Below are 15180 nucleotides of genomic sequence, written 5' to 3' on the forward strand. Positions count from 1 at the left end.
TTTAATCAGATGTATTCTCAGTTTATTTTCATGCTGTGTTCAATTTATCAACTACACTGGTTACTTTTCTCATCCTACAATTTGAATACAAATGACTTCTCAGCCTTCAAAGCCCGTTACATTCTCTCCTCATTCTTTCTTCTGCTCCTCAAGATCTGGACGTCTCCATCCATAAACCTCTGTACACAGTTCCACTGTTTTAATTTACTTGTGGTCCCAGAGTGTGGACTCCATTTTTGTGGGTGGCAGTTTGTTTAGTGCAATGGCTTCCAAACTTTGGAATTTTCTCCCACAGTGTCCAATGCATGATTTAAATCACAATTCAAACAGTTTCCACAGTGCTAGCTTGTTCTCTCCTTATATAAACAAAATAGATCAACACAAACAGTATTATCATTAATAATAGTAGTAGTAGTAATAATAATAAAATGCAATGCTTCCCCTGTTCATCTCCCCACCCTGCCATAAGGCACAACACATTATGCTCTCTGATGCTTTCCAGTACCTCAAAGAACCAAGCTGGCACCATCCAGGAACACCATTCAAACATCTGGGGGTAAAGGATGATCTGTTCATTCCAGAACAAAGCCAACAGACAGTGTGTGCTTTTGTGTGGTTTTTATGGTTGCATGGGCAAAAATATTGTCTCTGGAATGACTCCCTGGAAGAAATATGAAGGCTTAGTGCAAATTATTGGTCAACAGGAACAAAAGAAAGGAACAGCCAAGGCTAGGCTGTACTGATAAGATACCGCAAAGAACAACATGATGTGAACTATAGCATGTGGGCACAGATTCATGTACCGGGGCTTGCGTGTCATATCAAACGTGCTGTGTTCTGCGTGCAATATCACACATGCTGTGTGCTGCATGTAAAATAATTTTTTAAGTTTTTGAAGAAAGAGGGAAAATGGTAAGAGTAGCCTAAATGGGGAAGATTAATGTGAGTTTTATGTCAAAATGTGTCAATTACTTTTCTAACCCTAAGCAAAAGTAGAGATGAGGCAGTGGTAACGCAGTGGGTAAGATACTCATCTAGGAATCAAAAGGTTTCTAGTGCCAAGTTGCCACTGTTGGGCCCATAAGCAAGGCCCTTAATCCTCAATTGCTCAAGTTGTGTTCAGTCAGAATTGTAAATCACTTTGGATAAAAGCTTCATCCAAGTGCTGTAAATGGATGAGATCATGTTACCCTCTTTTGCAGTGTGGTACCACACTGAAGTGCTTTCCAGTGCTTTCCAAATACCATATCATATTTAAACAGATTTCTAAAAACAGGAACAACCATCACTAGAACCAAGCAACATTAGTTTAAAAAAAAAAAAAAATTCTGTTACTAAAAAACCCTTACATTAAGACTGATGCTTTATTTTTGTTTTATGAATATTGTATATTACACATATACTAGTTATAATATTATTTTATTACATTCACTTCAACTTCCTGCACAGCTTCTCTGTCCGTCCATTTTTCTCCACTCTGCAAAATGAAAGAAGATTCTGGAAAACAGTGGCAATATGCCTAAGGAGTAACTTGCCCAATTACCTGAGAATTTCTTTAGAAGAGCAGCTTCTGCTTACCATGTCCATGTGCCAAGAACAGCCCGGACCAGGTTCCCCATGGAGTCCAAAAAGCTCCACAACAGGAAGCTACCTACATGGAGACAACTGCCTGTGTGAACACATAAGAATGTTCAGGAGATAAACTTATCCTTCATTAAGTTCATATCATATCCTCCCATATGAAGTGCAGAATATTTATATGGGAGTGCACTATGTTGCATCTGCACTCTCTCCCACACATTCAGTGCAACAAAAACGACATCAAACAAGTCTGAGGTTTAGAGAACAGATCCCCTTCATGTATAGGAGATTGTGGTTAAAACCAGGACTTAGAGCTCCAGAATGGCCTGCCTCCACTTGTAAACAACAGCAAATCTGACTGTCTCACTGCTGTTTGAATATTCATCAGAAATGCTGACAACTCATCTGAATGCGTTGTAGAAATTGTTCTCAAGCTGTGCCAATTGCCAAATGTGTCACAGAATTTAACTGGCCCCCCTAAACCACAGCTTCATGTTGATCTGATCTAAGTGAATTACTCATTCATGCTTGCACCATATGCTGAGAGTAAGTCTCCAAGCTGTAATTCTGCTTGGGAACTTAAACTCACAACCCACTGTAGTACAGTTAGACACTATAGCCTATTTGTTGCCATGCATATTTCAGGCATGCCATTTTCCATCTTTACATGAATTGTCAGATTCTGACCATAGGACCCCTGTTGTATGGATAGTTTTAGGTAACAGACTACTTTCAATGCAGCAGCAAAAAAAACCCTCCCAACACGTTTGTGTGATATACATGATATACTCATATCCACTCCGCTGCTCCTGCCCTTAGTGTTGCTGCTGTACTGAGAATGGTGTACCACCTATGGAATATCTTTGGGGTAGATGCTAACTGACAAATTGTGCATGGCACTGAAAATAGGTGTACCCAATATAGGGGCCAGTGGATATTTGTAACTATGTAGTGATTCTATTAAAAAGGTCTTACTTTATTCTTAATTTTAGACAGTACTAAACATTTTCTGAAATACAGGATTGCCCTTAGTGCTGCCCAGTCATCCTAGTTCTCTGTCATTAACAGTCTTGGGTGTAAGCGTACTACACCACTTTTTGTCAGCCTATCCAGCACCTGTAAACTGCAGCTTTTGATACGCAACAGCTGCTATAATGCATTCTGTCTGTCAACTGTTCCCCAGATTAATACATTTTTTGTCGGTGAGGTACAAATTAAGCCAGGAAAGAGCTACACATACTCCCTTCTGTGGAAGTCTGTTTAATCTCTCTCTAGCTTTACTTACACTGGCCAATACTTTAACAAGGAGTTAAAATATAATGAATAATTTGTTATCTTGTCATCTTGTCAGACTGAACAACATCCTCTCTCTTCACAGAACTGATATGGCCTCTCCCATTTCCCACTACTTCAATCACTCCATCAACCAGCTGAATGGTGTATCCATAGACAGATCCTTCCTACTTTGGAATAGTGCTAAAAGTGGTTTGCCTTCTGGTTACATATCTCAAATAAACTTTTCGAGTCTCTCCAATCATGCTTTTGATCAATTTTCAGCAGTGGCATTTCTCTCCAAAGGGCCGTTAACAGTCTTTGGCTCTGTCTCATAGCCATTCCTCAGGTTTGGGTTTTATGGCACAGCTTCCTGAAATACCCCTGCAGCTTCTGGGCCCTCCTCGTAAAAGAGTCCGTAAAGCACTGGCGGAACTCATTAAGAGTCCGCACCTGTAAAGCACTTGAAGAACATGTTAAGAGTTCGCACGTGTAAAGCACTGGAGGAGCTCTACTTTTCCCAAACATAACACTGATGAAAATCAAAGGCCTGCTAATGAGTCCCAAAGCTCCTAGTCATTCAGATGTTTATTAATATAAGACAGAGTTCTTATCAAATCCTTTCTAAGTACTCACAAGTTTGATCAGTTCAAGGCTGCATTTTTTTCCCACATCTGCATGTCTACAGAGCATGGAAGATGCAGAAACTCTACTACATGGCTTTAGAAGCTTCTGTACTAGAACATCCCTTTTACTGGTATTACTTACAAAACCTAAGCCAAACTCCCCCAAAAAAATGAATCTAAGCAGTGTTGTCTCACACACACACACACACACACACACACACACACACACACAAACAATGATCAGCTCACATCACCCTCTTCAACTGTTACCAGTCTCATCATTAATTCAAATGCTGAATTCAAATCATGGTTGTTTTCATAAACCCCTGCACCCCCAGGACATCTGGAACTCATTTACATCAGATCCTAAAGTGTAGACTCTCTTCTGTGGGTGGCAGATTGTTTAGTGTTATGGCTCCCAAATTTCAGAATTTACTCCCACAGACTCCCCACGGCATCATGTTCATTTCATCCTTTAAATCACACACAGTCACATGGACACATACACTCAAAACAAAAGTGCTATCTTTCTCTCTCTGTCCTGTCATTGTTGATTAACAGTTATGTTGATGTGGTTGGAATCTTCTCCCATTGTACTGTGCATAAACCTACTACAGTTTTCCCACCAGATGCTCATCATCATGTCAGTTTTATGTCCTTTTTGTTCTGTTTGAACGATGCTGTAAAGAGCCAGTGAGTTTGAGAAAGGCGTGATTAACTAACTTTACAAATGCTTCAAACCTCGGTCCTGCAGAGTGGCTAGAGTCAGAACTGAAGGCTGGAGAACAAAGTGACTCATCTCTGTGGCCCTCATGAAAGGAAAAACACAGCACAGGAACTACATGCTGGGAAGGCTGGAGGGTTTCAGTTCACTTCACCCTCATTCAGAGGCTGTCCTCATTTCCTGGAAAACAAATAATCTCCTTGCTTTACCATTAGGACCCCAGCCCAAAACTGGGGTGGAAGGTTGCTGACCAGAAGCTCAGTAGAAAAAAGGTGGTCCGAAGAATGGGATCAAGGTTAATGTCATTGCTCCTACACCTGCATTGGTACAAAAAAGAGGGAGACATTTAAATTAAAAACGAAAGTAAAAAAAGAGCAATCCTCCATAATAAGAACAGCTACCATAACAATCATACATATGTACAATCATGAATATGCACCACAGGCCAATACAAATCCATTAAGCAAAGGACCCTACATACAAACATTTACTATTTTATATTGTTACACATTTTATAGTTTGCATTTTGTATTCTGCAACAATTCAGTTCCCAGAAATGATTTTCTTCCAGCATTCATATGCCATTACATGAAACAGAATATGTTCACCTCATTATTGAGCCAATGACAGATTTGTGTGGAGACTTTTCTGTGGGTGGCACATTGTTTAGTGTCATGGCTCCCAAACCTCAGAACAGTTACAATGAAAGATGGTGCAAACATGACTTACAGAATAATAGATGAAAGAAACTTTCAAATGAGTCATGACCACCTGCAGTGTGTATCCACTGGTAGTCCATGCTAGTGGATAACCCATGTCCCACTGCCAATTGACAGTGGAAGACCTCAATGCATGCTCTGTCCAGCAGCTGTTCATGTACACTGTGGGGACCCATGAAACTGTCCTGGTTTAACCATTTTCAACTGATACAAAACTGAAACATCTGAAACATATTAAGGTGCAAACAAAGTTTATGTACCCACTGCCCTGTGAATGCAGGAATGGTTTCACAGAATTTGAAAAAACAAAACAAAACTGAAAACCTTTTAGCTTCTTCAAAAACAAAGGCAAGGTCCTGAACAATTTCTGAGGCCATAGATCAAAATACTCTGCCAGACTAGAAACTATTGTTCTAAACTCAACATATAAATGGAAACTCCTACAGCTCCTGCAGAACAGATCTATATAAGAGCAACAAGAAGAATAATAAGAAGAAGCACTTCATAAACATCCCCACTGTATGATCAAAAACTCACATGCTTGCTATGTTCTACTGCCATCTAGTGCTTTTTGAGCACTTTGAAGTGCATTTCAAGTGGTGCACTGAATATCCACTAATAATATAACCGGGGCTTAATAAATTCTGCTGAATAAATTAATTTAAACTATTAAATTCATTCCATTTAAAATAATGTACTTTTCAGAACACCAGCAGAAACATCAGTGCATTGCCAATTTAATGCTTGTGACCAATTTTGGCACCATTCACTTGCTTGACCTGGCCTGGTAATCTCTGTGGTAATAAAAGGCAAACCACTACCAATATAACCACTCACTCTGCACTGCCTTTTAAAAAAATTTTTTTTTGAGGAAATATCTTTATAACTAAACCTACCACACATCTATAAAGGAGTTCTTTAGTCTGCCTTATTTAGGGTTATTGTCTTCAGTGACAGATGGAAGGAGAAGCACATGACATTGGTTGCTCCTCTGTTGCTATTAAGACACATTAATAATCAGCCATTGCAACTCTTGTACACATTTGAAAACACGGCCAGTGAATGAGCACCTATTCCTCAGCCACCGCACCCCAAGAGGAACCCAACTGACACGACAACTACCACGTCACACTGGAAAACTGCTAGGGAACATTCAGCACCTCTGCTTCCTCATGCTACCCTTCCCCCATGGCTTGCCTTTCCGTTCAGTTCTTCTTCAGGCATGTGCTTGTTTGTGTGTCTCTGACCTGACATACCCATACCTGCTGGGGACTCTGGGCATGTAGCCAGGGCCTGGCTGGGTCTAATGAGGCATGTGAGGCTGTTCCTGCAGCCTGACATCACCCTGGCTCTTCCAAGCAAACCACCCCCACCCCCCCAAAGCCACCGCCCCCTCCTCCCACTCATTTCTAGGTCACTCCCTCGGGGCAGGACTCTGAGATGGAGGGGAACTCTCCATCTTAGCTACTGCACACAGGAACAGTGTTTAAGTTAATAATGATGAATAGGCATCATTGCACAACAGTACATGCCAGAATGCTAGATTGTCAGTTAGACTGCTGTTCATCACTTTCTCTGAGAGAAAGGAACAAAAATGTCTCAGCTCTCTCCAGAGTCCAATTATCCTTTAATGTGAGAGAAATTAGAAGCATTTAAAACAGAATCATTTAATATTTCTTAGTTAAAAATACAGTGAAGCAAATATTCCACTTCAACTGATTGATAAAACTACTTCTCCCTGCCCTTGCTTTTACAAGATTCATATTAGAATGGCATGGCTAAGGGGTTGGTACCTGATAGCATGAATAAGCAGTTAGTGGCTGATAGCCTGGCATGACTAAGTGATTAAAAACATTATTTGACGTGTTTTTTGCATTATTCAGTTTTTAAACTACGATTGTGTGTGTTTTTTTCTGGGCATTCCTGGTTCAATCTTATGAAGCATTAGTATTACACTCTGAGACCAGTTTATCAGATATTACCTTTTTAAACTATGATTAAGATTAGGAGTTGGGTTGAAGTTTGACATCAGTATATAAGTATACAGTGCCACAGAGATTTGCAGGGAAAAAGTAAAACAAGGAAAAAATGTGAAACTTTGAGGGCCCCCCCCTAAATAATTATTAAACCTACACTGCTTTAAGTTTGAACTTATGCCAAGTTCTATAAATCTAGTCAATGGCTGAGTGTGCTGATTAAAGTTCCAGTCCATTTCAGTAAGATGTACTGAATAAGGAGTTTCAATCAGGCCAAACTGCCATAACTGTGTACATTTGCTAATTGCTGCTTGTGAATGATTCAAAACTTTATGGTCAAAATCTGGGCAGGAACACATACAAAGGTCCTCAGGGCAATCGCATCATGTCAAGTTTTTTTTATAGACAAAATCAGTCATCAAGGAAGCTAATAATAAAAATGGAAACATTTCTAAGTAAACACTTACTAAATTTACAGCTGTTTGAACGCACAAGAGGTACATGCTATGAATCAAAACTCAGTAAGTGATTTTCTCATGTGGTTAATGGGACACCCATTGACTTCTCAGAGGACTGCCATTGCAGGCAAAGCCCTAAAACCCTAAATCAAAACATCCAATTTTATGATCATTGTTACATGGTTGCAATGAAAATGATACTGCACAAGATAATGATGCAAATTATTTGATATACAAAACCAAGGTCTTTATGTCATTTTTAAAGCTCCAATGCATTTTATGGTTATTGAAATGTGAAAAAAACTGCCAAATAACCTGGCTTTGGCCTACTACTAGACATGCAGCTTCCCACATTAATACCTATAAATGTAGTGATTAGAAGTATATCTATAAAACACAAAACCATGTGTGCAAACAACTGCACGACACAAGCAGGTTTGAGAGAAACATACAGATGTTTTTTCAGTAAATTTATTGCTATTTATTTACACCCCTGTCAACAACTGAAACAGCTGTTTACTAAACATTTTATAGGCAATTACCAGCAGTATATTGAGTACATCTCTATCATTTTCAGTTGGTCTTTTAAGTTACTTCACCTATCAGATGGTAACAGCTGACCTGCTGCCAGAAGAGCCTGCCAGCCATCACACCACTAGAGGGAATGAAGTAAAGCCAAAAGGTGGACATGCTAGTTGAAAAGAAAGGGATGGAGGTGGCTTAGCATGCATATTCACTCTCAAGCAAAGCTGTTTGCTATTTTAAGTGTACCTTACTATAATTTGAGATACTATGCATATTTCCCTAATTCTACACAACTAGATGGTCAGACTCAATGTGCAAGCCCAACTGACACAGAAAGGACAACCACAGCAAATCATCTTTTCTTAGCCATATTCTCATTCAAAACAAAGCCAGTGGAGAAAAAGTAAGGTCCTGCATGTCATATTCCACTGATGAGTATAAACCTGAGACACCACCTAAGATAGTTCAGCACCATGGTCAGCAACACCTTCAATAATTCCTTACTTTCAACTTGAAGTTGGTTGGTTAAACATCTATACTGTCTAATGCCACTGTTCTTTTTCACTTCACTGGCTGCAAACCCAACCATTTAACACTAAACCACCTTATCTGTAATGAGAATAAGGTAAAGCAGTTATGACTGAACTAGGAAGCCATGTTCCCTGACAACATTCATTAAGAAGCTATTAAAAATGATTTAAGGAGTCCAAATTAAGTTTCAGCCTCTACTTTAATACAGCTTGCACAATGTTGTATCATATAAGCTACTCATTATGTATACTCCAACAAAACCACACAAACTCTGACAGCTGGGTGACTAGCAGAGGTCTTGTGTATGTGACAGAACACATTTGGGCAATGTTGCTTAAATCTTTTAGAAAGTTTTGTGTTGACCACAACCTAACAACAATCATAAACACAGGAATATAACCATTTTCCCAAATTTAAAAACAAAAACACAAGCCTTGGGAAATCAGACAAGAACACACACCCACCCACCCCCTCATCATTCGCTCAGGTATCAAAAGAGCTAAATATATTTGAAACTAAAAGAATATCAAGGCAAGATTAAGACCGTCTTCATGAGACTAGTCCGAAACATCTACCCAACACGGCTGACTGCTTGATGTCATGAAACACTGCGTCCTGAAAGCCCTTTAGTATACAGGTTCGGCCTCTATATGAGCATGCACAACCAACACAAATGCATCCAACCTTCAGAAAATACAAGACAGGGGATTTAAAGACTCGTTAATGACTGGTAACCCACTACCCCTCCTTCCCGACAGCCAAGCAAATAATTACTCAGGTAGCTTTTCAATAGGGAAAAAATTGCAATAGACTTCTGAGGCCAGGAAAAAGGAAACTGAACATGAGATATTCTTTATGAAGAACAATTATGCGCAACATGAAAGGCAGAGAAAGAAAAAAAGCCAAGTGTTAGAGTCCTCCGTGCCATTTCAGTTCGAACACACAATGTTTAGTTTACCACATACATGTACCTTGATTTGTTTGTCGCTGAAACACAAAACAGGGAAACATCACACATTGAGATGCTCAGAAAATTATAAATTCAGATGGTACAACAGTTAATACATCTGCAACTTTACAGGACACAGAGTAAAGGTGTCATAAATCTGTGTGTGTGTGTGCTTGTATAAACGTTATTTAATACTTGTATTCCCAGCAACTGAACACTGTTCACAAATAATACATCAGCACATTCATTTTTCAGATAAAAATCGAAAAAAAGCAATAAAAATTCAGTCAAATAAGACTCATGAAGTGCTTAGAACAAAAGGAACAGTTGGTCAGGTTGAGCAAATATGTGGCTTTAAGAGTGAACTAGGTCCAGCATGTCATCTATCAGAGCAAAACCAGCCCGGAAACTCATGCACCAAGCTCTTGTCATATGCCTGTCCACAACTGCTGTAGCATTCAGGACACCGAAATATGGCTTAGGGAAGACTACTAGTGTAGTGGTCCTATGTGCACCGTCCACAGCTAACAAAGCTTCCTGACTGCAAACACGAACTGCCAGCATAACTGGAAAGGATCTACAGTGAAGAACAGTCCAAACCATTGTGGTTGATGTGGAATAGATGTGGGCTGCACAGATGCTCTGCAAGCTGAAAAAGCCCAACACAGCCTGACTGGGGTGTAGGTGGTGGGGCAGAGCAGCAAGTACTTCCTACACACCATGCCACAAGAGATACGTGCCGAAGAACAGCAGGCATGTGCCTCTAGACACAATGAAACAGTGCTCCAATTCACTATAAGAAAAGCTATTAAAAAGGTGTTTTAAACCAAAAAGTTCACTTTTTATATTGAACTTTAATGTATAGTCTGGTAAAGTCCTCATGTGAAAATAAGATGTAAATTAAATGCCATTTCTCTTGCAGGGTGACACCCAGTCCTCTACACCACAGGACGGTGTGAGAGCAACATTTGGATAGCTTGCTCAGTGAAGGCAGTTGACACATTTATAAATTTGCCAAATGCCAGCCACCAATGTAATATTTCCTAAAAGAAAAAGACAATTTCACATGGCCATAAGGTTGTCTATGTCTGTTAGTGGATTTATCAGTTTAAGGCAGATGAAGGAAAGCATTCAAATTTGTTGCAGTGTAAGGAGAGGGACCAGTCTGCCCCCCTCACTAACTGTGCTGCACTCCAATTCGGCTCACAGCTGGAATGGGCAAGGTTAGTCCCAAAACCCAAGTGCATGACCTCACAAAGACACACACACGATGACTAAACATGCCAACTAACTTTTTTTTTTTAGAGGAACTAGAAAAACTCAATAGTATTAAAAAATGCTCATCCTCCAAAGGAATGTTCAATAGAAAATCTGAAATATGGAAGCAAGGAAATAGAACAAAACCAGAAAAAATGGAACAAGAGAGAAAAAGATGGGGGGGGGGGGGGTTCCTAAATTATTTAGAAGAACACAAATTGGCCATCACCCTAAGAGACCAGATTTTAAATAAAAGAAAAGGGGAAAAAAAAAAAGTCATCGTTGTCCAGCATGGCTAAACTGAAACAATTTGAGGTTCTTGGTAAAGGCCATAACTTGATTGCTTTGGTGACATTTGGAACCATAATGTGAGATCTGTGGTGGAGGTCTCAGCCAGCCTGCTCCTGTTTACTTTGAGGTCATTGCCTTGATTGCAACAGCACACTCTTCACCCATGGCAGACAGCACAGAGATCTGAAAGTGGTAAAAGAAGGGGCACATTGATTCAATAAAGTCAAGCAAAAAAAAAAAACAATGCATATTGATGGTTAAAGATAACGGCCAAATGTTTGTGATAGAGTAGAAGGAGAAAACTTGCCAGCATCTCCTCCCCAGCCTCAAACTTGCTCTCTATCTCCTTGCCAAGGTCTCCCTCAGGCAGGCGGAGATCCTCCCGCACATCCCCATTGTCCTTCATCAGGGAAAGGTATCCGTCACAGACACCAACCAGCTGTGACAAAGGTACATGTTATTCCACCACAGCAGGGCAACAGGTAGAACAACCAAAGACTCCCAGCATCCTGGAAACATTAGTGACTTGGAATAAGTCCATAACAATGATACGCAGAAGCCTAAACACAGCTGTTTAAATGCATTATGATGATAAAAATAAATCTGTAACAGTTACTATTATGTAAAAGAAGCAGCACTGACAAAATCATTAGTTCAATGTACTACTTCACAGTTCTACACATCAAGAAGGATTCAGCAGTGAGGGGGATCTGCAGTAGATTCAACCATTTAATGAACAACCAACCAACCAAACAAACAAACTACTACCAAAACTACCTGTAAATAGCCCTTGAAGTGAATCACTCCGTGAAACCGAGCTTGACACAGATAGTGTCTGCACACAATACTCACCAAGAACAGGTGATTGATAATGGGTACTCTTGTTATGATCAGAAGCACTTTATACTTACAAACCTCATTAGTGCGTCACTAAAATTAATCTGTCAAAGTCTGTTAAACTTTATTATATTAGGAATTACATTTTGTAGGTACTATAAAATTCTTAATCTTTTTCCTTTTTTATTCCCATCATTTCTGTTGCTTGTTTTTGAATGATTTGTTGGATGTGGAGCCCTGGGACAATAGCTGCTGTGGAAGCAGTAGCTAACTGAAACCCTAATAAAGATATACAAATATAAAGCTTTATAAATGACTACATTGTGTGCTTATAAACTTTATGCATAAAACCCTACCCATTGCTGAAACATCTGTACATGAATCCTAACTGCAGTAGTTTCTTGCAGTACTAATCAAGTGATAACCCTTACCAAAAGATCTCAACTTACCTGATAGTCAAGCCTTTTGATGTTGGGAACATCCATGTTGTGAGTGGAGGGACAAATATCTTCATTCTTTTTTCCAGTGAATATGTCAATTCCAACCAAGTGAACCTAAATATCATAATGCCCATGTTAAAATCTATTTTTTACCAATACATACAAGCATTAAATCATGAACAAGCAGTGAACATGAAGACTACACACACTATAAAAACATAAGGTAGTAGGAAAAAATTAAATCCATAAAACATGTTTATATGTCCATTAAGAGGTGAGGATTTTTTTGGGGGGGGGGGGGGGAGGGGGTTCCTTATAGACAAAAAAACCTGTATAATATGCTTGCACTGTATTTGCACAAACTATCAGCTGGAATTTTTACCACTAAGTTAAAATACATTGTGCTCAAGCAAAACCATGTTTGAGAGATGTTTAACTATGTTTAACCAGCAAAGCTGTAAATGATCCATCTGCCCTGTTCTTTACCTTTGCATGACCATGTTTCCCAGTTTTGGAGGTGGACATCTCCACAATCTTGCAGGGACGTCCCTTGAGCACTACGTGGCCGTTCTTCCGCAGAGCACTGCACTGCATCGGGTACGTTAAGGAAGCCCCTGCATCTCCACTGGCGAAATCAATATCAGGATCTGCCATGATAGGTTTGGTCACGGAAGGTTCTAAAAAATGAAGCAATTGCATATTTATTAAACACCCTCGGCTAAACATATTTGACTATTACCCAAATATGTAGCTAAATCAGCTGTTTTAAATAATCTCCAACCACACCAATCGAAACGCGCCAGACGTAGGCTATGCAAATCAATTTAATTGTGCTACTTGAACAACCTAGTTAAATTTTCCTGCAGCCTGAAAATGTAAGACCTCCCAAATTAATCGTAGCTACGCTAGCTAACTAGCTATATTTTAGACATCTACGAGAACCTGTTTGATTTAAAATTATATTCACGCATGTCAACTGGCAAAACAGCCGACGTGGCAACTGTATCATCTATAGCTCGGTTAACGAAGACACCTGAAACTGCCTTTTTAAATGGACTAGGAACAACTTGTTTAACTGGTCAGAAAGATTTTCAACTTTGCTAACGCTAGCCAGTTAGCTAACTACTGCAACCCAAAGCTTCGATTAGCTTCTCTTTATAGACTTAAATTGCAAATATATACAGCCAGGCAACTTCCACTAGGTGATCTCTTTTAAGGCTGCGAAACGTAATTAGCAAGGCTGTCAATAAAACAAAAGTGCAATCAATTACAAGAGAATCTTATCTAGCTAACCAAGCTATCCTACGAAGCTAAAACTGTTACAGTTCACGTTAGCTAGTTAGCTACACTGAGCACCGGTAGCTAGGCCGGCTGTGCCGGGCCTTCAGGTTCGCAACGGTGTTACGAGACAGCTCAATTTATAAAGCCTTTAAGTTGGGAAACAAATAGTATTTACTAGCGGAACAAATCCACTTGCCAGCTGGGTACTTCAACTGACAATTAACTGAACCTCGACACTTAATATGACTTAGCTAATGCTAGCTAGGTTAACTCTAGATGCTAGCTAGCTAGCTAGTAAAGCTAACGGGTAATAAAAAATTAACCAACTAAACCATTAGCAAATATTCAGACAGCTAGCGATAGCTTGCATACTAACTAGTAAATAAGAAGTCTAACAGCTACCTTGCTAACCTAGTTCTTTTCAACATGCTTACAACTTTATGGATTAGCCAAAGCTGTACTTTATCGAAACTTCTTTCAACATATGGTGCCGCATTTTGCTAGCTATGCAGACTTGAGACGCCGCTGCAGTTGTAATTTCTGATGTTTAATGGGTTTCAAGGCAATTCGCTAGCCAATGTTTAAACGGCTTGATATTTAAGCTCAACCAACCAGCTAAAACTGCTCAGGCAAAAACTTATGCCTCCCCGATACATATTAGCAAAGGGACAAACCAAATGAAAACGATCCCACACCCTGTCTCCCTGCCTAGGTAAGTGTCGCTTTTGTTGTAGTGCAACGAAACTAAAACTTGTATATTCTTACGCACGACTTGTACGTAAGCTATACCCAGATAACTTACCAGAGATATACTATAAAAGCATCGTCCCAAAACTATACAAGAAAGCATGCAATTATGCCAAACCTTACCTTCCAACAAAAGGGGGATGATAAGCGCACGCGCAAAGACTTCTACTGCAGCATAGTCTTGGAGGGGAGGGGCTACATTTCCGGTATTGTTAAATCAGTAAAGAAAAGGACAAAAGCCCTGCGCTTAAGTGGAAAATTTGGCCGAATTAGTTAAAACTGCGCTCCAACAGTAAATAAACAGGCAAATAAAAAAAATAAATGGAGTATTCACACTTTAGGAATTTACAAGGACCAATCAATTTCAACAGTGATCTCTACATTTCAACTTATGAAAATAATGTGTAAAAGATTTTTTTTTTTCAGCAGAACATCTTTGCAAATCCTGTTAAAATGAAAGTTGAACGATTTACATGTACTAATAATTTATACATATGTTAATGTACTTATTAATTTTTAAATAATAAAAACACTTAAAATGCTGTCCCTCGTTTTCATGTTACTATCGAAGCACAAAGCATTTTAGTTCAAATGCAGAGCTACACCCCTGAATTTTAGACCAGGAAAAGAGACTGCCTGCGTGTTCTTCATGGTGAGTAGTTAGGTCCTAATGTTTTTATGTAATGTTTCAAAGGCTTAAAAATCAGGGTTTAACTTTTATAATCTTCACTAACAAACACATTTTCTCTAATAAATTAAATGTTTGTCTTTTAATGAAAAATTGTAGGATTTTATCAAGGCCGTAGCCATGAACTGAACATTGGAGGGAACCAAATCTACCCCCAAGTTTCTTGCCTTTTGCTGGTGGCTTTGAGCTAGAACATAAGGCTTTAGCTCAGTACCTTTCTGCGCATGGTCTCCATGAGTGTAATTTTATGCACCTCACAGGCATTGGAAGCGTGGAAG

General features: G+C 39.4%; 1 protein-coding gene across 2 annotated transcripts; it reads right to left on the minus strand.

Moving 5' to 3' along the window:
* Window positions 1-8144: 8144 nt before the first annotated feature.
* On the minus strand, window positions 8145-14400 carry eif5a2 (eukaryotic translation initiation factor 5A2). 2 transcript variants are annotated; one of them, XM_027008558.2, is made up of 5 exons: window positions 14338-14400; window positions 12673-12863; window positions 12196-12300; window positions 11217-11348; window positions 8145-11092 (listed from the first exon to the last, which is right to left on the minus strand). In XM_027008558.2, exons 2-5 carry the CDS (start codon window positions 12838-12840, stop codon window positions 11027-11029), a joined length of 471 nt encoding a protein of 156 aa, XP_026864359.1. In that variant the 5' UTR covers window positions 12841-12863; window positions 14338-14400; the 3' UTR covers window positions 8145-11026. The 2 variants fall into 2 exon arrangements, with proteins under 2 accessions (XP_026864359.1, XP_026864358.1); XM_027008557.2 differs by lacking the exon at window positions 14338-14400 and adding an exon at window positions 14270-14337.
* Window positions 14401-15180: the final 780 nt, after the last annotated feature.

Source organism: Electrophorus electricus, chromosome 15, assembly GCF_013358815.1.
Source record: "Electrophorus electricus isolate fEleEle1 chromosome 15, fEleEle1.pri, whole genome shotgun sequence".
NCBI classification, from domain to species: domain Eukaryota; kingdom Metazoa; phylum Chordata; class Actinopteri; order Gymnotiformes; family Gymnotidae; genus Electrophorus; species Electrophorus electricus.

Coding starts and splice junctions, on each gene's coding strand:
- eif5a2 (XM_027008558.2), bottom strand. CDS start 12,840: ATGGCAGATCCTGATATTGATTTCGCCAGTGGAGATGCAGGGGCTTCC. Junction 11,349..12,195: donor TCAAAAGGCTTGACTATCAG/GTAAGTTGAGAT, acceptor CCTTTGTCACAG/CTGGTTGGTGTCTGTGACGG. Junction 11,093..11,216: donor AGGCTGGGGAGGAGATGCTG/GCAAGTTTTCTC, acceptor TACCACTTTCAG/ATCTCTGTGCTGTCTGCCAT.